At 37.7% G+C, this 24,763-nt stretch overlaps 2 protein-coding genes across 4 annotated transcripts in view; one reads left to right on the forward strand and one right to left on the reverse strand.

Annotated features, from left to right (window-relative positions):
• The window catches only part of tbl1xr1a (TBL1X/Y related 1a), a gene marked incomplete at its 5' end in the record, with an annotated part of 199,152 nt that overhangs the window by 168,597 nt on the left and 5,792 nt on the right, over window positions 1-24,763 (reverse strand). The window contains one exon of one of the 2 annotated variants that reach the window (XM_079597259.1): window positions 13,340-13,474. Of the gene's footprint in view, window positions 1-13,339; window positions 13,595-24,763 lie in introns of those variants that run through there. The other variant, XM_079597257.1, reaches the window with a different exon arrangement.
• s100p (S100 calcium binding protein P) lies at window positions 13,487-21,772 on the forward strand. 2 transcript variants are annotated; one of them, XM_079597265.1, is made up of 5 exons: window positions 13,487-13,610; window positions 14,622-14,792; window positions 16,831-17,026; window positions 19,560-19,840; window positions 19,926-21,772. In XM_079597265.1, exons 1-5 carry the CDS (start codon window positions 13,558-13,560, stop codon window positions 20,008-20,010), a joined length of 786 nt encoding a protein of 261 aa, XP_079453391.1. In that variant the 5' UTR covers window positions 13,487-13,557; the 3' UTR covers window positions 20,011-21,772. The 2 variants fall into 2 exon arrangements, with proteins under 2 accessions (XP_079453391.1, XP_079453390.1); XM_079597264.1 differs by having other exon boundaries at window positions 14,619-14,792; window positions 19,926-21,771.

Consider the following 24,763-nt stretch of genomic DNA (forward strand, 5'->3'; position numbering starts at 1 on the left):
AAACTTTTTCCGAAAATGCACTGTTTCGAACTCCCAAAACAAACTTTTGATCGAAATCATGTCATATCAGTTCTTTCTTCGATTTCAGGGCCTTTAGAACAACAGACAGACAGAACATTGGAACGACAGACAGACAGAACATTAGAACGACAGAAAGAAAATGATGACGACAGAACATTAGAAAGAAAGACAGACAGAAACAACATTAGAACAGAAACAACATTAGAACGACAGACAGAACATCAAAAGAACATTAGAAAGACATAACATTAGAACAAAAGACAGATGGACAAAACATTAGAACAGACACAACATTAGAATGACAGACAGACAAAACATCTAATGTTCTATTGTTCTAATTTTCTTTTGAATGAAAGACAGAAAATTAGAACAACAAACATAACGACAGACGTTTATAACGACAGACAGAACATTAGAACAAAGAACATTAAAACGAGAAAACAGAACATTAGAACGACAGACAGAACATTAGAACTACAGACAGAACATTATAACTACAGACAGAACATTAGAACTACAGACAGAACATTAGAACTAGACAGAACATTAGAACTAGACAGAACATTAGAACTAGAGACAAAACATTAGAAAAACAAACAGAACATTAGAATTACAAACAGAACATTAGAACTACAAACAGAACATTAGAACTAGACAGAACATTAGAACTACAGACAGAACTTTAGAACAACAAACAGAACATGAGACCGACAAACAGAACATTAGAACGACAGACAGAACATTAGAACGACAGACAGAACATTAGAACGACAGACAGAACATGAGAACAACAGACAGAACATTAGAACTACAGACAGAACATTAGAACGACAGACAGAACATTAGAACGACAAACAGAACATGAGAACGACAGACAGAACATTAGAACTACAGACAGAACATTAGAACTAGACAGAACATTAGAACGACAGACAGAACATTAGAACGACAAACAGAACATGAGAACGACAGACAGAACATTAGAACGACAAACAGAACATGAGACCGACAGACAGAACAATTAGAACGACAGACAGAACATTAGAACGACAAACAGAACATGAGAACGACAGACAGAACATTAGAACTACAGACAGAACATTAGAACTACAGACAGAACATTAGAACTACAGAAAGAACAGATAGAACATTAGAACGGCAGACAGAACATTAGAACTACAGACAGAACATTAGAACTACAGACAGAATATTAGAACTACAGACAGAACATTAGAACTACAGACAGAACATTAGAACTACAGACAGAACATTAGAACTACAGAAAGAACAGATAGAACATTAGAACGGCAGACAGAACATTAGAACTACAGACAGAATATTAGATCTACAGACAGAACATAAGAACGAAACAGACAGACCGATAACAAAATGATGGAAAGAGCGACAGACAGAACAAAGAAAAAACATTGTGCATTTGTATAGTTTGATATTAAAAATGTCACTATTTATTTTGTGGAACAGGCTCTCCTGACAAACACACAGTGTGCTGCATCTTCAAGTGGCGAAAACTCACAATATTGTGACCTTACCATCCTCATCATAATAAAAAGTCACGCTGTGATCAGCTACGCAAATTTAAATAAACAGAGCCTTTTATTACAGCCAATGCTTTGTCTGGATGGACACAGGCAGCTTTGAAGTGCCAGCTGATGCCAAGCATCTCTGCTCACACAACACGGCTACTCATTCACACACTTTGTCGCTTTGTTTGGGTTGGGGAACATTTGGGGATAAAGTCCATCTGTAAACATCTAAATAAGGTAAAAAAAATAAAAAGTACAAATAACCCTCAACTTGTTGACTCAAGGTTATTTTCTACAGTCACAGCGACGTCAAGGAACTTTGACAAATATCATTGTTTGACCATGCAACATGGGGCTTTCAACATCACAAGCTCAACCGATATTGTTTTGCTTGAAGCTGGCACTGTTATTGAGTTTTAAGCCGTGTAATTTTCCATACCCCAGTGCATTTGCAAGCTCATACGGAGACCCATTGATCAACAGAATGCTATAATTATTTTGACCTTGGGCCAAAATGTTGGAACATAAAAAGCTAAGTGTGTACTCAGTCAGAAATTTCCACCTGACCCAGCCAGGACTTGTCAGTAGAGGTCCGCTAGGCATTGACACACTACTCTTTGCAGCATGTATAGCTGGAAGTTTCCAGATTCTGACGGCACCAGAAAGCCCCGCATGACACATAACGTACCATGACTTCCTAGAAATCCTCTGGGTTCTTATGAGACAGCAAGTGCACAGGCTCATTTATTCATCTTAGGTTACATGATCTGCGGGAGCCGGGTGTTTCTGGTCCCCTAGAAAAGCACCCTACAACCTGCACAAAGCAGATGAGCATTCTTTACAACATATGCACTTTTCGCCTCCCGTTGTTTGTCCAGACATGAGGAGAATGTTTTTAATAACACACAGATGGCTACAAGGTTACCTTCACCCGATGCGATGAAGTGACCTTTACTGGGGTCGAAATGTTTTTGAATGAAGAGTGACTGCTAAAATAAACAGGGCTGTTACGTAACGTAATACAGTCCGGTTGGCTGATGTGAAACACAATGGGTTGGTGATGTTATGGAGTGTTTTTTGTTCATACGTGTGGCTGCGACAATAATTCAGAAGAGGTTATGAACCTTTTTGTGTGTTTTGACATAAGCTCATGTTTACACAAGGTTTTTACACTTTGGCATCTCTCTTTTGGCCATTATGGAGACATATTGAACAGTAGTGTAAGGGAGTAACTGTAGTAACATTACAAAACGTGTATTGTGTTGATGTTAGTCTGTAAGACCACAATTTAGCATGTTTTTTTCTCCAATGAATGTAAAACATACCTGGCAATAAAGAGATGCTTATTGTAGGGAAAGTTAAAATTTAACTTAAATTTAAAATTTAACTTAAATTTCCTTTAAGTTAAAATTTAACTGCTTTTACATCTCATGATGTCTTTTCTCTATCATATTTGTCCCAAGTCACATAAATGGCTTTTATGGTGCTTTTTTTGTCCTTTTTGGACAGTAACAGCCCCAAAAAGAGCAGCTCAGACATTCTTCAAAGAATATTTTGTTTTCTACAGAAGAAAGAACGTCATTTAAGTTTGGAACAAAGCGAGGGATATGAAAGAATTTTAAATTTTAGGGCGAACTCTCTCTTTTTCTGTTTTGCACTGTCATGTATGGCTGATCTAAAGGATTGGTCTCACTAAACCAGCTTTTACATTATAAAAACTCTCTAAAGTCCAAATAGGGCCAGAGGACAAACAGGACATCCACTACAGCAGAGAAGAGTTGGAGCCTCATTTTAAGATAACATTGGGGGTTTGGCAGCTACATGTACGAAAGTTCTGTACACACAATGTTTCTGTAACTAATGCAAGACTTTGAAAAGCTGTTGACAGTTAAATGTGACGATTCTATTTTAGACATTAGCTTGATTGTTCAGAAAAAGAGCAAATAGTGGATAAATATGTTTTTTGACTGTAGGCGAACTCTGATTGCATTAATCAGCATGTGTTCGGACACGCATCAAATCAGACAATCAAATCTCTGAAACCTGTTAACTGAAAGGTGCACTCAGTATATTATTATTAGAAGTCCATATTACTCTTAGATAAAAGTAATATGGACTTTTTACATGGAGCAAGCACTTCATGGAGGAGGACAAGTGACCAACAGAATTCTTGACCAAATGAACAAATATTTGGGTTGTCAATTTAACATATTAATTTAGTATTAACTATAAATAAAACTCTGCATAAGCAAACATCATAATGCATAAAATAATGTATTTAGAGCAATAATGCTTTCTGGACTATTCTCTAATCATTTTGTTAATTGTCTATACACACATATACCAGAACATTCAAAAGTTTGGGGCAAGTACGTTTTTTTTTTTTTTTTTTTTACTTTTGAAAAAGACTTTAAATTTAAGACTTTCGAACTGCTACAAATAGATGCTGCTTTTTAGAACTTTCTATTCTTCCAAAAATATTAAGCAGCACAACAGTTTGTGATAAACATACTGTAATAGGTATTATGAGGTAACATAAGAGATGTTTCTTGAGCACCAAATCCGCATATTCGAATGATTTCTAAAAAATCATGCAAAGACTGGAGTAATGATGCGGAAAAATCTGAATATATTAAACTAGAAAATTTTATTTTTATTTGTAATAATATTTCAGAATATTACTGTTTTTACTTTATTTTTGATCAAATAAATGCCACCTTGAAATAAAAGAAAATCTTACCAACACCAAAATTTTAAACGGCAGTATACACACGTGTACATACATAAACAAATAAATAAATAATGCACAAGCTTTATGCAACATCTATTCTTTTTGAGGCATTGCAGAACAGATATTGATATGTGTTATGAATTAGCCAATTAGTTATGATTAAATTGATTACTTAATCAGCATATCACTTAATTCACAGTCCAAGTAATAATGTTTGCATTAATGTTACAACCACATCGGAGTGTACCACTGTAATGGAGTGCAAACAGTAAAACAGATGCCCTATCGCTTCCTGGTTTTGTTCAAATTTAGCAGCATGACTTGTTTCCTGTGCTCGTGATTTATCCCTGTTGTTTAGGTGTGTCATTACCCTGCGGCTGGGGCTTGAGTGAGTGTGATTAACAGTCTGCTGACTGGATCTCTGACCAGTGGCAGAGCTGGAGGAAAACAGCAAGTTTTACATTCACCAATTGATGGCTGCTGTCGAGAGCACTCCGCTTTCTCACTCGAAATGGTATTGACAAACGGACGGGCTGCGCTCTCCCTGAGTGGCATGTCAATCTCTCACGGCCAGTCAGTCTGCTTTGTTAAATAATCTACTGGCACATGACTGGCCTCATGTTATGGCTGATGCTGAATTCGACGGTTGTGATACCTGCTGGGGAAGCCTTTGTGATTTCAGGTATTTCTAAACGCAGCGCAGCAGACAAACAGTTTGAAATACAGACGAAGGATTTATAGTCTTGATGTGGAAAAAGGAAATTAGCTTTGGTGCCCACTCGCTCAATGCTGAGCAAATATTTGCAACCTGACCTGAAGCTGATGTCTTTGGTGGTAGGTAGAGTGTAGTCATCGATGATGAATTTTATTTGCTAAGCAAGCAGGGAGATCAGAATAAAATACAAATGTACAACATGGGCACCATCGTTTCTTCTTGATGTGCAAATTCTGTATGAGAGAATTGATTCATCCATTGATTCATCTATTAACACACTTAAGGTGTGAGAGATAATGTGAGAACATTGTGCATTTAATAGCATAATCACTCATAGGAAAGAGCGATGGTGTTTCTACAAAAAAAGACAAAGCCTTTTTTTAAAAATAGCAAAGATTTAAAATCTATAGCAAGACCGAGCTGACCAGTTGAACAGACTCTCTGGCTGCATTTAATAATTCATTACATTTATAGCGCTTTTCTGGGTACTCAAAGCGCTTTACATGGAAGGGGGAATCTCCTCGATGGACAGAGGCCAAGGGGCAAATTAAGGGATTTTTAATGACCACTGTAGAGACCTCGGTTTAACGTCTCATTCGAAGGACGGACGTTTGTGTTTACACTTGGCATTAACATGCGATCACCGTGATCCGATCAAGCAGATCGGATCATAAGCCAATAAGGACACGGTGCGTTTACACCTGTCCACAAAATGGCTTTTGTATCTGGATCACAGATCGGATCTTGCAATAAAAAATAAAAGAAAAAAGGATGGCTCCGGTGCAAAGTCGACCTGAAGTGGTGGGTTTTCTTTTAAAAACAGTTTTCAGTTGGGGTACATTTTACAAATCTCGCAAAATGAAGATAGATGCCGTAATGGAAACGGTACAGAGAAATGTATGGGTCCGAGAACGTTGCCAGCTGTGGTGGGAAAAATGTGCCTTCTTTACAGAAAATGAATGGTTCTGCAACTTCAGGGTGAGAAAGCAAACGTTTCAGTATATATGTGATGTACTTCGTCCGCACTCGACTGTATCGCAAAACCACACAGCTACATGCAGCAATTCCTGGAGAGAGGATGGGGATTGGGGAATAATGCTGTGGCCGGGGTTTTGTGTGACGTCCACCTGTGAATGCAGGCACGCTGGCTGGATTGCGTTTACATTACACTGAGATCCGATCACAATGCGTCCTCGACTACCTCTGAACCTGGACACGCTGATCGGATAACATTCTGATCAGAAGCACGTTTACACTTGTCTTTTCAATGTGTATGTGGACAACATCCAGATACAGGTCGCATGTTAATGCCAAGTGTAAACGCAGACTCTGATCATTACAAAATTCTTTTGGGCCATTTTCCGTTTTGAAGTTGGTACTTAAAATACTTTTGCTTCACCATTGCCTTAAACGTGATAGAACAATAGTGTATGTTAAAATATATAACCAAGTAAATAATCTACTTAAAAAATATTATAATTATAACATTTGATTCAAAAATTTTAAAAATGAAAGTTAAAACCTTAAGCATTAATAACTTAGGTAAAAAGGTAAATCATTGGGATTCAGTCTAATATCACTTGGCAATACATTTCCAATCTAGTTTTGGCCAACAATAGAAAGTTGAACATGGTGATCTGTGTTGGAAAATTACAAAGATCTGTAAATATATTTAAGGACCTCCTTAATAAAAGGCATGTTCAAATAATTACACTTATCACAATGTTCATCTAATCCTGCTCTTCTTGAATCAGGATCCTAAAATAGCATCCAGCTGGTGTCACACTTGAAATACCACGTTCCTAAAGTGAGTAAGGCAGTTACTTGGATGTGTTTACTGGGGTAATAAATGTTATCATCTAGACACCATCTTTTCAACACGCAGCTCTGCAAATGACCCATTTGCCCTGTTGTGACACACAATAACAATGAAGCCAAGTGAAGACACGGTTTCTATTTTCTTCTTTCAACCTCAACCACACTTCTCAACCAATATTTACAACCCAACAGAGAGTTCAGCAGAACACGCCCACCGGCACCGGATTCCAGACCCCCCTCCTTCTTCCCACTCATACTTTTAAAGCTAATTGTGGCGGTGATGGCTGTAAATTTCACACAGTAAAATGTGAAGCATGTCTCTGTATTGCTGTGGTGATGTCAGACTCCAGCTGCTGTGGAGCCTTGAAAGAGACGCTGACCTTCTAACACCAAAGTCTTCAGGATACACACCCTGTTCATACACAAGGCAGTAATATTCTCAGTTACTCAGACTTTAAATTTCAACGCTAACACACCTAAAACTGAAAAGTACATTGAACTGTCATGTTCCCTATCAGTGGAGAAATATTCTACTGTATGAGCCTTACATTCACGTACTGTTGGCCATTTAATGACTTAAGTGGCACCTCCTATTTAGACTGCGCATTGTGTTTTCATGCAGTAAACGGACCCTTTTCACAGACTGTGATGACACCAGGACTATTAACTCCTTCCCCGCCAGGGTTACCAACCACTGCCGGCGTTTTTGATCATTTTCACAAAGATTTCATTGCCCCCAGAATATTTTGTTGTATGAATATCTGAACATGCAATATAAAAAAGAACAGACATTCTGCTTTAAAAAAAAAAAAACTTTTATTCTAGCTTCATGCATTCTTTTTTTAATCAACACTTGAATGTGGGTAAGTTTCATAAAAAAGCAACATTTTGAGCAAAAACCTGAGAAAATTAAGTTTTTGACAAAGACTACATCCAGATCAGATTCAGCATGATGATCAAAACATACATAGATAGAATAGATCGAGTCCATCAACACCCCTAATGCTTCACAGTCCTATAACTCGTCCTGGTTCGACATTTCATTCAGTAACATTAGGCAGTTTTGATTTATATGCTGTTTAATATTGGTGATTGCGTTATTTTACATATGCATATGATTGATTGCATATGGTATCACTTGTTTCTGCATCTTCTTCGCATGTGTTTTGATCAGCGGATTCAGTACTCTTTCAGAAGATGCCTAATAGCGCCCCCTACCGTATAACAGTGAAAACACAGAAAGCCCTAAAATTCAGTCAATGGTGGGGAAAGAGCTAAGAGTCGAGGAATCGACTCTCCATTAGTCATTCACTTAAAGTTTCCAGCCAGCTGGCTGATAATAGATTTATTCATTTGCCACGTCAAATTTAACTCCTGTTTGGCATTGATGGCTGTTAATTTTGGACGCTTAATACAGCAATTACACAGCAGAGACATCCAAATCATATTCATGGTCTCTCCAAGACAATCAGCAGCATGAACATCTACAGAGTCGGTTTCTGGAACTCTTTATTTTACTTGAAGCTCTGGGATTTTATTTTCTCTGACGATCTATGATGAGGGTTGAATGTACAAATAAAACTACAACTGTGGCCGTTATCCAGTACAATTACGGTATGCGAAGTGTCATGCCAGAAGATCCAATACTAATTTCCGAGAAAGGCACTCTCCAAATAAACCTTATTTACCCCTGAACAGTTTTATTGACCCCATATAAAACATATTTATATCCCTGGTAGTTCTTAATGTAAATGGTGAGGGAATTTCCTCAGGAGCCATTTACATGTAGTAAATTATTCATTCAGCTTTATAAACAGACTTGGGTGCTTTAGATAGTCACCAAATCTTGTTTTGGCAAGCAACATTCGTTTCCATAAAGCCTAGGTTTTTTGGATTCAGTTCGCATATTAATGTCATAAACTTACACAGTTTGAGGAGTAACGTGATGTTAATTTTTTAGTTGGCTTCATCAATCACTCGTCGCTATCCCTGACTATCTCTCCAGTTTGTCTGCATGCATTGGCATCTGCTGTGCAAAGTAAAGCATATTTATATTCCGACGTTCGAATTCTGGCCAGCAGCACTGAAAGATTCCAAAATAAAAATCTCATTAGAGTAATAGACCTGAAAATGCTCCATTAAAAGATAATTATGTTTGCTTGATGAGAGCAGTAAATTAGCACAAAAAGAAACAGTTGTCAAGATCTGAAACAATAACTGAATGGAGTTTTCAGCACAAACAGAGATCTATCCGACCCTGTAAATGGCCAATGATTAACCAGCCGTGATTTTTTGACAAGTTTGGGTCGTAATTCTTCAACCTAATTAAGTTTCTAAACATCAACACATAAGAATGTGACTGATTTGCTTATTTTTAAAATGTGTTTTATCCCTCCTAGAATGCACCATTAAAATATATTTGATTGTATTTTATAATAAGTCATTATCGCAAAAATTATCCCCATACAAATCTGCCTAGCAACAAGAAAATTGCAGTAATATTGCAGTAATATAACTAAAGTCCAGCAATCGATATCTGAGATGCAAGAAGGAACCAGCTGCGTTTATATGAAACAAGAGAGAGTGAGTCGGCAGTGTGATATGAGAGAAATGAGCCAGTTTCAGTTGTCTGCATGAATGGTACGCATTTACATTCTTATCAGTTCTTGCTTTCCCTGGGAATTGAACCCATGACCTTGCCGTTGCAAGCGCCAACGCTCTACTGTTTGAGCTACAGGAAAGAATGGACTGATATACAGCATTGCCATGGATGAAGGTGAATATTTGGAAATATTACACTGCTGAATGTCACTATCAGAAAACTATTCCAGAGAAGTGTATAATAGGAATTTAGATGATCATGTCACTCCACCCAGTATACAAATACACATTTAGCTTGATATTATTTCATACCTTGTAATCCAGGTGAAATTTAACAATCTTGATTTAACAAATGATGGCATATCTACATGGGCTTGATGACTGACACATTGTTTCAGTCAGCTCAGAACATTTAATTTAGCTTGTCTTTAACCTTTTCGGTGACGTCGTCCTTTGGAGTTTACCTCTGTTTTTGTCATTAGAGCCATAATTTCATGCAACATTAGGTGTGTAATTGTGTGTTAAATAACAAGGGTGAACAGAGATCATATTGCTAATGAATGCAACATGGAGAATGATACACAACACACAAAAATCAACTTGGACAGTAACGCTCATTCTCTTAATGCTAATGAAGGAAATGATGTCCTATACCATCTAAAAGACTTAGAAATAACTGTTTGAAACGCATTTGTAAAATGTCAAATGTTTGCTATGAATAGAAGAAAGCAATTGAATAAAGTGCTTTCATTATTTTAATATAGTTTTAGTTGTAGCTGTTTAGCACTGAGACACCTGGGTTTCATCCAGGCAGTTGTGAAGTGAAAGAGCAATAATTATTTATCATTTTCATGTGTCAGGCCTCCAGAAGGCAGCATTAGCATGTCATTTAGCTAAAGACAGAGGAGCGGCCCACCCTCAAACAACACATTCGCATATTGCTCTACCATGCTAAATGGCTTAAAAATATAATCTCATAAAATATAAAAATCCGTAAATGTGTCGCACGGACTTGAATAAGTGATTCTAATCTAAGCTAATTAATTATCAAACCAATTAATGAATAACTACTAAAAAACTACAATTATGTATGTAAACTAAATATAATTGAGATGAAAAGCAGTAATAAATAGCAGTGTTTAACTAAATATGTTTTTGCTACAGAACTTAATTATTCAAAGGCACCTGAATGAGTGAATCATTTTCTGAAAAAAAATGATTCATTAGTGAGCCAACTAAAAAAACTAGTATAATTCTTGTAAACAATTTAATTGAGATGTAAACAGTCAAAAATAGCAACTTTTAACTAAACATTTAGCTACAAAAAGACCTAAATGCAGCAATGACACCTGATTCAGAGAATATTTTTTTTCATTTTCAAGACTGATTCACTAATTAACCAATTTATAAATTACTAAAAAACTAGAATAATTTCATAAACAATTTAATTGAGAGTCATAAATAGCAATGTTTAACTAAATATTTTGCTATAAAAAGATAAATAAAAAGCAGCACAGGGACTTCAGGAAATCAGTAAATAATATTCACTATAAGCATAAGGACCTGGTTAGATTATTTATTTAGCTTGTTTGTCTGTGAAACTCCACATACAATAAAAAAAAATGCTACATTGCTATTGGGAGTAGTTTGTTACTAAACAAACTTCTGTTTTGAAAACCGGTAAACTATTATCAACATACTGAAAAATCACTACTCTTAGTTATTTGCTCTCCAACACTGCTTGAGCCAGCCGGTTCATCATGATTTTATTCCCACCAAAATAATGTAGAGTATCAACAATGCCTCATAAATCACTGCGGTGACAATATGGGTTTAGTAAATCCCATCATGCGTGGACACAGTGGATGAACATTCCAGCTGTTTTGGGTGACTGCCAGATGTCTGTGTTTTTTTTTGCAAAAAAAAAGGCCCATGTAAGGCGTTATTTACGCAGCTAAGGTGACCGGAAGGGCAAATACCAACAACTGTCCAGAACATACCAAGCTTTTTAAAGACAGCCATATGAAAAATACTGTATGTGGTTCTCCTAGAGCCATTCTGCCCTGGGATTTTTTTGGCAGGTGTTTTATTGGGTGAGGTGGGGACAATGGGTTTCCATGGGTCAGTGTTTCCTGTCTGCCTCAGCCTTATATCTAGTTCATCATCCTGTGAGCCGCCTCACTCAGCATAGGAAAGAGAGTCAACAAGCACAAATATGATATGTGGAATATTCCCATCATTGATGTTTACAGCTCTACACTGCAGGGCAGAGATTTGTTCACTGTTGCTTTTCAGACTTTCATTTGAGATAAAATGTTGCAGTGCACCTTGGAGGGCAGGTCAGGCAGAGAGTGGAAATTGCTCAGTCAGTCAAGCTGAGCGCTAATAAAACATACCACAGTTTACCATACTACAATTTGTTTTGACATGTTTTAGGATAGTAAGCTACAAAAGAACGATAAAAAAAAAAGTGTGATCAATTTCTTAATTTACAAAGTAAGTAAATGTTTCAATGTGCTTACGTGACCTGTTGATATACATCAGTGAGTTATTAAATGTAGTTTCCAATGTTTTATTTTTAAATAATTTGGTCACACTAATGCGGTCACAATATTGACAAAGTAAATAAATCCACATAATAGAAAACAAGACTATATCACTGTTCCCATTTAGACCCATCTAAAAATCCACCTTTTCTGACGTTTTACCTCGTGCAATAATCTAAAATACTGGCTAGTACTGTACAAAACACACTTCATGCATTGCCTTCACTGTAATATTGCACTAAGCACTAATATGACAAATAATTAGCCAAGATTAAATGTTATGATACTATATTACTATTATGATTATTACTACTACCCGTAATTTATTTCATTATTCTATCTTCATTTACAAGTAAAAATGTTTTGCAAAACATGCAAAAAAGTAAAAGTAGTAAAAAATTATACAGTCCTAGGCTGTTCCAGGTCACACAGGAAATACAACTGCTGTGAATGCAGGAACATATAGTTCACTTTTTGCGCAAGTGATGATTTAAAATAATAAGTTGTCCAAAAATTAAGACACTGAAGAATTGTCAAGCAGCTGCACTCATATATTAATGCTCTCCAAGGCTGCATTTATTTGATCAAAAATACAGTAAAAACAGTCATACAGTGAAACTCTCCTTGAGTTCCAAAAAAAAAAAACAGAACGACATGAGGCTGAGCAAACAGAATTTGATCTTTTGAGTGAATTAACACTTTAATGCTTAAAAATCAATAGCGACCAGCACAATATCCCACAATCCCAACCTGTGCTGGACTGTAACATCAGCTCTTCCCAAGCTCAGTTCTTCAAATCACATTTATATTTCCAGATAAACGCTTGTTAGACTCTGGGTACATTCAACGACACACATGAGCCATGGACTGGATAGATATGAGGGCAGGAGTGTGCAGTCAGTCACAAACGTGTGGCCCAAAACACCTGTGTCACCTTGATGCTACAGGACTCTCCATCAACACCAATCATCAACGGGGAGCAGGGGAGGAGGCGGCTTTGAACGCCACTGCCTCTCCCCTTCCTCTCTCTCTCACTCACTCACTCTCTGCCATGGCAGGAGGAAGGGATCAATGCCGTGAATGGTCCTCCTCTCCTTGCTCACTACTCTCATTATTATAGCCCATGAATAGTCAATAACAAACCAACAGGCAGGAAATGAAGGAGAAGATGCTTAGTTCAATGCCTGGTGTGAGTTATTTTTATGGAGAACTGGTTCTAACCATGTGAGACGGACTTATTTCGTTGCTGAGGATTATAGAAACTTACTTTTCCTCAATTTGGATTCTCTTTTTGGACTTTCTATGTTTATCAACAACCATGGAGCCATTGGTTTAATACTGCAGTTGTAAAAATTTCACCAACCTGTGAGGAGCTGAAACTCAGTGGGGAAGCCAGAACATTCTCTGAAGGCTGTGTTATAAATATAAGACCCAGCTTTTCGTTCAGGAACAGTGTGCAGACGAACCGGTGTGGAGGGAAGCACATGGTCAACTGAGAGTGTGTTTTTTTCCGTCAGGTCGTCCCTGCAGTCTTTTGCGAGTGCTTCAGAGAGAGCTGCGCACAGTGGAATAGCTGGGAGAATGTTTCTGTGGGCTGGAAGCAAAGGAGCTCAAGGATCTGGAAGTGAGAGAAGGTAAAGTACAATGACTCAACTAACTAACTAAACCACATGTGACAACACTATAACCTTTAATTATCTAGAGTCTCTATGAGGAGGCTGCATGTTTGATTTCATGTTGATTTTAAGCACAGAGTGAAAAATATTAGAAAAATAATTTGAAAAACAGTTACATTCGGATTATAAATGTATATGATAATATATTAAAAAATAAATTATTTTAAATTACTTAAAAATGTTTAGATATTAAATTCTTTCATTTTACAGCCAATAACCAATAAATGGCTGATCTAAAAATGTGTCTAAAAAATAAAACTAAGACCTAAAGTCAATTGTTTAAAATGTTACAAGTGTTACTTAAATATTAACTATAAGTGTTAAGTGAATAATGGATGTCATCACAAAAGCAATATAAATGAAAAAAAATTAACATGCACAATTAAATATCCAATAGTGACTGATACATTTACAACAACAGCATAATAATACAAATGATTATTATTTATTAAACAACAACTAATACCGGCCAACAATTGCATCCCTAGAAAATGTGCAAACATACATTAAAACATATTTTTAATAATCAAACTGATCTTGGATTCTGACGTAAACTAATGACAGGAAGTGGGTTATTATGACTTTGTAATGCTTTTGACCACTGTACAGTAATTATCAAAAGGTCACTGATAAAGATAGACAGGTTAGACAGCTTGCCTTCACGCCCATGCATAATCTTCAAAAGCAATATGACCTGCTGTCAAAACATGATTAAAGAATCATGAGCTAAATATTTGGAAAGGAACTAACTATGCATATGTAATAGGACAGTAGCACGTACGTATCTGTGGAATGGGCTTCTGTACCAAACCTAATTAATTCTGGCCCTCTAACCTTTTTTAAGAGATAAGGACTATTAAAATTATTCTTGAAGCAATATTTTGTTATATTAGGTTTGGCACACACCAGGTCTTCATTAATCCATGTGTTTGTGTGACTTGGGACTCTTATGTTATGTCATTTAAGCAGGACCATTTATCAGAAGATTCGTGGGTATGATGTTTTGGAGAAGAGGAGAACGGTCACAGCGCTGAAGGCTGGAGAGGACAGAGCCATTCTCTTAGGCCTCAGCATGATCCTTTGCTCTGCCATGATGTACTTTGTGTTGGGCATCACAATGGTGCGCTCTTACTCAGACAGGTAAAAATGCCCAGACACCCTCACAGGAACAAAACTGTGCAAAAGTACATTGAAACCACAGATTTAAAGCTACACTCAGTAATTTATCCCCATTCAAAAGTTGTGTTAACTTAAGTAATTGAGTAATAAGTATAAATTCATAATTTCTGCAATGGTAACAGTAACTATACTTTTGAAGAAGAAGAAAAAAACACTGAGTACACCTTTAAACAATCAAAAATGAAAGAAGAAATATGTAATGTTCTACAATGTCATCGCTTTTTTTTAAAGTATAATGTATTCCTTAAAACCTTTGAATACATCTTTCTCATAATGTATTCTATTCCATTCTAATTAGAGTTATTCTATTCTGTATGTGAATGTTTTATTTCAAGTGGTTCTTAAGTCTTCTATATTCTATTTTTTATTTGATTGTTTTCTTTTTTCTAAATGCTTGTGATTGCAGGTGTGTATTCTATTTGATTTGCACAGTTCTATTCTAATACTTTTTGTTCTGTTCTATTCCGTTTATGACAAATATCTCACCAAAAGCATTCACAATGTCTTTATTCTATATTAATAACTACTCTATTTGATTTTTTTGTGTTATATGATACTCTATTCTGCTCGTGAATGCTTTTCATTTCTTCTTTAGAACCTTTTCACTTTTCTGAGATTGGGGCACAGATGTGAACTACAGCAGGGTAAAATATTATTTTTGCATTACAATAGGCTTAAACAGAACAATTCAAAAAAATATATTAAATAAAATGAAGGTTTCGTTTTATTTTGATGGTCCCTTTACCATTTTGTTGACTAAGTAACGTTGCACATGTGACATGTCTACTAACTTTAGTAGTGTTAGTAGAGTTACAGTATTAGTAGACTGGAATGGTTGGGGTAAGAATAAGTTAACATGTAGTTGCAAAGTTACTTCTAATCAGTACAATGTCTGTTGAAGGACCATCAAAATAAAGAGATAGCAGATACTAAGCAGACAGTCTAATACTCTAATGAGAGTTAGATGAAAGGTAGTTGCAAAGTTACTTAGTCAACAGAATGTTCAAAAGGGACCATCAAAATAAAGTGTTACCAAAATTAACAGTAATTCCATCAAAAATTGCACCCTTGTAGCAGTACTCACACGATTATATTTTGTAATTTAATGTTAGGATATTATAAAACTACAATATGTTATAAAATGTACATTAAATAGAAAAAGTTTTTGCTAGATTTGTTAATGGCTGTGTAAATGGGTCAGCAGCACAAGTCTCTGAAAAGGGTCCATTCTATTATGAACAGAACTGAACATTTTTTCTTCTCCTTAGCTGGTTATGAAATGTTGACCATCAACGTGTAAAACACGAATTCTACTGTCCACACTGACTCCACGCATTAACAGATTCCATCCTTGTTTGACCGTAAATCGCAGATTGGCTAACATTACAGCTTAATCTTCCAAATTTCACTGACCTACGATATATTGCACACAGATAAGAGCTGGCATACACTGCAGTCAAAGGCAATTAGAGGCAGCTGAGCCTTTGGAACAGCCAAAGAACACAAGGCCTGTTATTCATAGAGTAGGAGACAAGAGCCCTGGCACAAAGACAACCACTAACATGCAATTGGCCGTCACAACAGAGGGCCAAATTCAGCCAAATCACCAATATGTACCCTAGTGCATATGAAGGGTGTCCCTGATGTTCAAATATTGTACTTGATGTGAAACAGCTAAATATAAAAGCAGCTTTAATTACAGAACTTTATATGTTTAAAAGTATATTTGCAAAATCGTAGCTGTGCCCATTTTAGTAGCATTTCTGTCTGGAAATATTGCCTGCTTTGAATTCATGGTGACTAACTCAGATATCCCCTTCAACAACTCACTTTTCACTGGTCAGAACTCTCCACAGGTTAAGGTTCACATTAAATCAAGTGTGCTCCAACATTTGAAGACATCCTGTCTTGGCACATTCTGTGTGATAAATGCATTTAATGCAATTACAAATGATTTCTTAACTTTTTTACACTTCTGTCCCTATTTTATCTCTCTCAGCATTTGGACAGAGGAGTCAAACTGCACAGTGCTGAACTCTGGTATAGTTGCTGAGATTAACTGCAGCTACAATTGTGGTTCAGAGTGCCGGAAGAGCTCCAGGTATCCCTGTCTTCAAGTATACGTCAGTCTGAACTCCACCGGGAAAGTTCTTCGACTGTCATACAACGAGGAGGCCAATGAGGCCAACCCTGAGGTACAGAACCTCTAGTCATATGCATTAACCATAGGGATATATCACATTAACCTGCATAGGCAGTTCTTGCACACATTAGTCTTAAATATCTATTTACCTAATTTGAATTAAATGATTTTTTTTGGCGTAACTAAACCAATGTGGTCAGGCTGATTGTCCTTGAATAAAACCAGTATCAAAAAAAGAAGATAAAAAAAGAGCACAGTTAGGTGTATAGCACCTTGTCACTAGTAGCCTCAAAAGGTATACCGGTCAGTAAGAGTTTCAAGTTCTTGAAATGTATTCTTTGTATGTTTCTAAAAATGTGTAAAAATCTGATGTGATCATTAAGTACCATCAACCAACATATTGTGGCCTTACACATTATGAAACATGTAAGTGCACACATCTCTATTATTTAAAAAAAAGTTTTAAAATAAATACAAGATTTTGACAAACTTAATACAATAATAACAATAATAATGTGTAATTAATAACACTTTTTTGAAGCTTATTTATTTATTATGATAGACAACTGCATCACCCTAATATTTTCAACTGTTTTTTTTTATAAAAATATAATGAATTTAAATTCAGAAATTAAACACATCATAGAAGAGGTATCCAAGTCATTTTATGCATGCAGTGAATGTTTAATGATTATTTTTATTTTATTTTAAATAATAGATCGGGGACAAAATATTAAAAGCAAAGCAAGTAAATAAATGAACACAAATAAATATGACCAACACATTTATTGGACTTCCTAAATTAAGAGCTAAAGGTGCATTTTTTGCACTTTTTATTCAGACAGCAAGATGGATTGTTACTAAAATTAGATAACCAAAAATCACTGTGTTTTTCATTAGTTTTCAGAAGTAATTTCCCTAAAATGTATCCAAGAAAAGTAAATAGGTGCTCTTTGACATCAATCCTGAACTTCTCTTAGCTTATATATGAATAAACTACTGAACCTTACAAATCATCAGTTAATGTCATTTTAATGTAATGATCTAATGCTGCCTCCATTCGCCTACTTCAATTACACGCTAAAAGTATGTACTCTTTTTGGGAATAAAAAGTAGATACTTTTGAGAGTATTAAGGCAACAGAAGGCAAGCTTTTGTTGAGGGTCCTTCATGAGGAGAACATTGCTAATACTTTTTGCATTTTGATACATTTAATATAATGGCCTAACATATCAATTTAGCTAATTTTCACAATAGGGGCTTTCACACCAGAGAAAAGGTTTCGCTCGATTAGCAGCTATTTTTAAAAATGGCGGTCAAGTTTCTTTTCGTCTTGTTTTTCACGATAACCCCGCCCCCAGCCCCTGACGCAAGCGGTTCTTACTTCTAGCCCAGCAATGTTTTAGTGCTACTTAAGAACCACTTTTACTGGTTCGGAGCTGGTGCTTTGGTGGTCGAAAAACAAAGAACCGATTTGAAACTAGGCTCTGGCTCCGAACCAGCACCAGCTCTGCCTTGGTGGAAAAGGGGATTAAGCAAGTTGCGGCGAGCTGCACGAACGCGTTGGATTCGCCGTGTTTGGATGCCGATGTAGTTCGCAAAGCCATGAGCATCAATAGTAACGCAACGACCGCCATTGTTGATGTAAGACTTGTTCGAGATGCATCGGAGCGGCGCGGACCGATCAGAGCTCCGGGAGTGTTTGGAGAGCATACGACTCCTTGTGCTTTTGGATCGCTTTCGCAGTGCTTTGATGTCACGCGGCGATCGGTCTGCGAGAAGCCCAACCATCTCGAACAAGCCTGGTGTGTTTTTTTTTGGTGCTGCCGCGCTAGCGTTGCTGGGCAACATGAGATGTATACACAGTGACGTAAGATCTGGCTCTGTTGTGGCGCTCTAGCCTGTGGAAAGGCAAACCGGTTCTTAGAAGACCCGTCAGAAGAACCAACTCCGAACTGGCTCTAGCTCTAGCTCTGAACCAGCACCTGGTTCTTGCTGGTGGAAAAGGGGTAACAGTTCCAATTGGCTGTTGATTGGCCGAATGCATGTGAAGCATGTGAAACACCAGCACCCGTTGGTGGCAAGTTCCTATAACAGAGTTATAGCTCCCCGATGCGAAAGGCCCTAATGTTGCTGCAGATGGTTAATAACAAAATTTCACCAGGTTATATGCTTATTAATAACTCAAACCCCTTTCAGGGCATCGGTCTCACACACATCCGGCATGTCTTTTCTATTCACGTTTGTATTTCTGAACTGAATCCTTCACCAAAACACGTGTTAAGGGGAATATTAGCCGTTAGCGTGCACATATCCACACTTATTGAAAATCTACCAGAAATGGTAGACCATCCATGGGGCGTTTTCGTAAATTACCAACATACTTTGCTTTGAGACATACTTTCTAATCTCACATATTTAGGATGCTGGGTAAAATTATCAAATCTCAATTTGTCCCCAAGAAGATTTGACAGTGTACTTTCTGAGCATGATAAATGGCCACTATAAAGTGTAGGCTACTACACAAATTGAACTTGGCTGAACTTAATTGTTTCAAGTAAATGCATTTCCTTTTTTCCCATCAGTGTTTTTACATCCCAAAGTGCCGCAAGGATCACACGCTGATGCACACTATTGTGATGAACATCTCCGAGCGACTGAAGACACACACACAGGTTTTGTGTTACTACGACCCCTCAGAGCAGCAGGACAGTGTCCTCCTGACACGTCTCTATGGCCGCGGTGCCATCATTAGCTCCCTCCTCTGGCCCACGTGCACGCTGGTGGGGGGCACGCTCATCATCGGAATGGTCAAGCTCACTCAGTACCTGTCCTTCTTGTGCGAGCAGATCGGCCGCATTAAAAGGTGAGACTGACGGTGTGCAGACGGATACCTCAGACCAGTGAGGCCGGTGCTTTTGAGAGAGATCTAATCGCTGTGTTCCTTGCAGGATGGGGCTCTACCCCCTAACGAGAGCTTCTCACAACAAGGTCTGCACTCGGAAGTTTAATGGCGGCATCCAGGATGGGGTTTGAATGTGAATGAAGAAGGCAATGTGCGAATTCGTCAATGGACCTGTTTTCTACCATTCTGTAGACAGGAACAAAGTGTTTTCGCTTTCATGTGCTCTTCCTCTGATGCTCCATCCGCCTTGTTAACCTTTCCTGGTTGTGTTGACAAGGCTGAAGTAATGTTGTGAATGAGAACTTCCTGTAACATTGAGAGATCAATAGAGCCCCTGGTGGCCATAGTTGGAACTGCCTACAATCAGACTGGGTCAAGTCCAATCCTGATGCTCAAGGGTCAAAATACACAGTCATGTTGTGGGGTCTCGATTACACTTTCTGACCACCGGATCGCAGAGACTCCATTCCAAGATGCTACGGTGTAGTGATATGTCTCAACCATCTGACACTTATGTAATTACAGAAATTAATAGTAGTATACACTACTTCCTTCAGCGGAGACTGCTGTCATTTATGGCTCTTTGACAAACACCTGTGGAGCAACTCAAAGCCAAAGCTCATTTGTTGATTGTTACTATACTGTATCTCTTAAAGGGATAGATCACCCAAAAATTTAAATACTGTCATCATTTACCTCACCCTCATGTTAAACCTGTATAAATGTAATTCTTCTGTGGAACACAAAATATTTTTTGAAGAACGTTGGTCCAACAACACTGGACCCCATAGACTTTAGACAAAAAATAGATTCATTTTTTAAAATGTCCTCTTATGTGTTCCACAGAAGAAAGTACTTGTACTATTCTGAATGATGTATTACTAGCACTTTTCTGGTTTATTTCCACTTCAAGATGAATTACTTGTTGTATTCCTCATTTGTATACCACTTTAGATAAAAACATCTGCTAAATGAATAGATGTCAAGAAAGTCACGCAGGTTTGGAATGCCATGAAGGTGAAACAAGTGATGACAAAACTTTCATTTTTGGGTAAACTGTCCCTTTAACGGTTGTGGGTTTTTTTTTTTCAGATGAAATTCAGTCTAGTCCTAGTAGTACACCATTTTTAGCAGACCCAAAAGCTGTGTAACAAAATCTAGCGTTCCCTCTTGCTAGTCAGCATTAAGGCATTATATACACAAAGTGAAGGTTTTCTAAAAGGTAGCCTATGTGTTGTAGTAATCCCATTCCCAAATTGTAATGGGTTGTTCAGACAGGAAGTGTTCTAAACCAGCTAGACACAAGACAGTGGTAATGAACAGAATGCAACATGCATTTTAAAACTTGAACTTCCTAAAGCTTCTTTGAAAAAACATGACACAAATATTCAAGTCATCCATCTCTTACATTCATAGACAAGTAAAACAAATGGTGCAAAGGGGAAACAAACACTGTGTGAATGGCACCCAAGGCAGCATTTCAGGAACATTGCTACAGCGTTTATATTTAATAATTTATAATGTAACTTCAGTCAAGCACTGTATTCTGTATTTGTGTACATTGTTTTTTCCCCAGAGAGAAATCATTTTAGCTGACTATTAACCGGGAAATCATGTATTGTCAGTTGTAGATGTATGGATGCAATTCCTCACTTGCTCTGAATGATGGTGGACTGAATGACTTGTAGGGTTTTGCACAGAGAGAAACAACAGTGCCTCATTTTTTAGATGCGATCTTCAGTGAATTAATAAATTCAGTAGCAGTCCTCCAACATATGTATCTTCAGATATTATTCTTTGAATAGGGGAAACTGGGGATAGTTGTCCCGAGGGTTATTCATTTAAATGCTTGTATTCTGTAGCAGTGGTTTAGTATGTTGGTTTCAAACATTTAGTTTAAAATCCTCCAAAGCTAGATTTAAAAAAAAATGTGTGTAATGTTTGTAGAACAAAATTTTATATTTCTTATAGTTATTGGGTAAACAACTAAACAATAAAAACAATATTTTAAGGCGAGAGAGAGAGATAGATAGATAGAGATAGATAGTTAGAAACAAAAGCAGCAGTTTGATATTTTATAATTGTCATATTATTTTAAAGCTTATAAGTTGTGGCAAGTCCCGATGTGACAACATGCCCCATAGAATGAAGAAAAAATAACCGTTCCCTAGGAAAACGAGACAATATGTAGACAATATAAGTATTCAGGTAAATATTTACTGGAGTAAATAGTGTGAAAACTAGCCTCGGTCTCCTATACAAAACATACCAACCATCCGCAGTGCCAATCATAAACATCAATGTTGTTTTTAGAAGCGATGATGAATATGTCAAAAGATGTCAACATAAGGCTGTTTTTATTACACCTTCAGCCACAAATGAGATGTGTTTTATGCTGGCTGCGCTGAAACCACGCCCACTCGCGGAAAAGCTGCAGTCGCCACACTCAACTGTGAAGTTACTGTGGAGTACCTACTATAATAGAGAGCCTAAGTCCCTCCCCTTCCGGTGGACCACCATGGGACCTTATTTCGGAAAAATATTGTATGGTAGTCAATGGCGAGAGACAACAAATATTTTGATCTCTTTGAATTGTGCCCTGAATTATTACCATAAAGTTGACTTGATTTCAACTCTTCTCGCCGCTCTCGCCGCCCAAGACGCGCCGCTCTCGCCGGAGCTCGCCGCCGGCTCTCATTGAAAATGAATGGCTTCCGGCCAATTTGACGCTCTCGCCGCCGGCGGTGTGAACGCACAGTAAGACTGTGAAAATACGTAATCGCAGACTGCACACATACGAGCAACGGTGACGTATAGTGCGAGACAAGAGATGTAGTTGATTGGGCGAATTTCACATAAAACTAAATGTTACTATTCTGGTTTATGACAAACTGCGACTTTCTTGACTTTCATAATTATATTTTAAATTGACAAAAACCATGTGTAATTCAGGGCACAGTTCGGACGGAATAAAAAGTTAAGTTGTCTCTCGCATTTCCGTGACGAAGGCATAGCTAGCTAGCAAACTGAAGGCTGTAGTAACTACCGGTAATAGTACTACTACTGACAGTAACTCGCGATTGAGCAGCAAACTGATGTGAATGTGCTCTATTGTTAGGGGAGGGGCCAGGACCTCAGTGGCTCCAGTGCGTCATCGAGCCACCGTTTTAGCCCCGCCCAAAAAATCCGGAACACGGCAATGGTGAAAAACTTTTTTATGGTCTAAATCCAAAATGCAGTACTTCACAGTTCACAGTCTTTGTAATATGTTTTAGCAATACATTTCTAACATTTATAATGTGTTTAGAATTTTTTTTTAGAATTGCCTTTACAGGGACTTTAATTCATGTCGATTAGTACAACTTTTTTTATTTGGTGAAATGTGTTTCAGTGTCAATATGTTTCAGTGAATATTAAGATTTCCAAGGAAAGCAGCAGAAACTGTCATTACCCTTGGACTTTGCTGGATTATTAGCATACAGTCTCCAGGTCATCTTGTGTGAGTTTGTACCCAGCACGTGGAGCAGTGGAGGAACTGATTTGACTGTCCTTGGGAGATGGATTTGGCCTGAATAGCTTCTTGAGAGGAGCACCTTTTTAAAGTGCAATCAGGTGACTGGCTGTGATAAATCAGACCCAGTCTGAAATTAATCAGTCCACAGCCCTCCTCAACCCCCTACCCGCACGCACGCGCGCACACACACACACACACACACACACCTTCCAACCCTCGCTGACGACATCCTTATAAATAGACCCATCTAATGTCGTTTACCCACTAAAGGAGGGTTTTTTCCTTTTAAATAGATTTAATTGTTAGGAAGAGATCAAAGGCATGATTGAACACCATCATGACGTCTATTTTTTGTGTCCTATATGCTGTTTTCTAAGAGAATGAATGATCCATTAGGGACAAATAAGCCAGTGTGGTAAGACCCAGATTATGGCTGTGTGTTTTTTTTCCTTTGTCTGATTTGGTTTGCAGTGACACACTATTGGTCCTCCTCGGCCGGGGCTGATGGGATGTGTCTGGTGGAGAGTTTTATTGGTAATGTGAAATGAGATATCGCTCATAACTCCAGAGTAACTGCCAGTCAAAATGATGGGATATGGAGATAAAATTCACTAGGTCATTAGCTGCTTTGAAGATGACATTGTTTTAAAGCCTCCTGTCAAACATTTCCACATTATACATAAATTGAAAATGTATTATGTTATGTTATTAGTAGGGCTGCACGATATGAGGAAAAGCTGCGATGTGCGATAACATTGTTTAATATTGCGATGACGATATGACTTGCGATAAATGTGATTGTTAACTATACTGTTCCCATGTCTTAGTGCTTTAATAGGTTCTTTGCGTGATAGGTCAAACGTTTATTACCTGCCTGGTTCAGAATACACGATTTTAGCGCTATTTTTGGCACGATCCGTTTGACGTATGGGTGTCGTGGAGATTCGTAATAACGACAACGGGCGTCGGGACGCAAGATTCGATCGTTTCATCTCGTATAGTGTGTCATAGTGGGCGACAACCTACGTCGCGTCTGCGATGCTTCACGACAGAAAGACTATCGCATGTTTCATTCTTTAACGGTCCTCCACGACGGGTTGAATATGTGAGCGAGGCGAGAGTGAGTGAGTGAGAGTGCAACAGTGATTGTGTGTGTGCGCCAGTGTGTGTGTGTGTGTGTGCGCGAGTGAGTGAGTGAGCAAGTGAGTGAGCAAGGGACAGTGAGTGTGTGTGTGTTTGTGTGTCTGTGCGTGCGAGTGAATGTTTGCGAGTGAATGTGTGTGTGTGACGGCACGCGATGACTGGTCGGAAAGCAACGTGTAGTCTGACATGTTTCTTGTCCACGACATGACAAGATTTTAGGAGTCAAA

Source organism: Phoxinus phoxinus (assembly GCF_949152265.1).
Source record: "Phoxinus phoxinus genome assembly, chromosome: 22".
Lineage (NCBI taxonomy): Eukaryota > Metazoa > Chordata > Actinopteri > Cypriniformes > Leuciscidae > Phoxinus > Phoxinus phoxinus.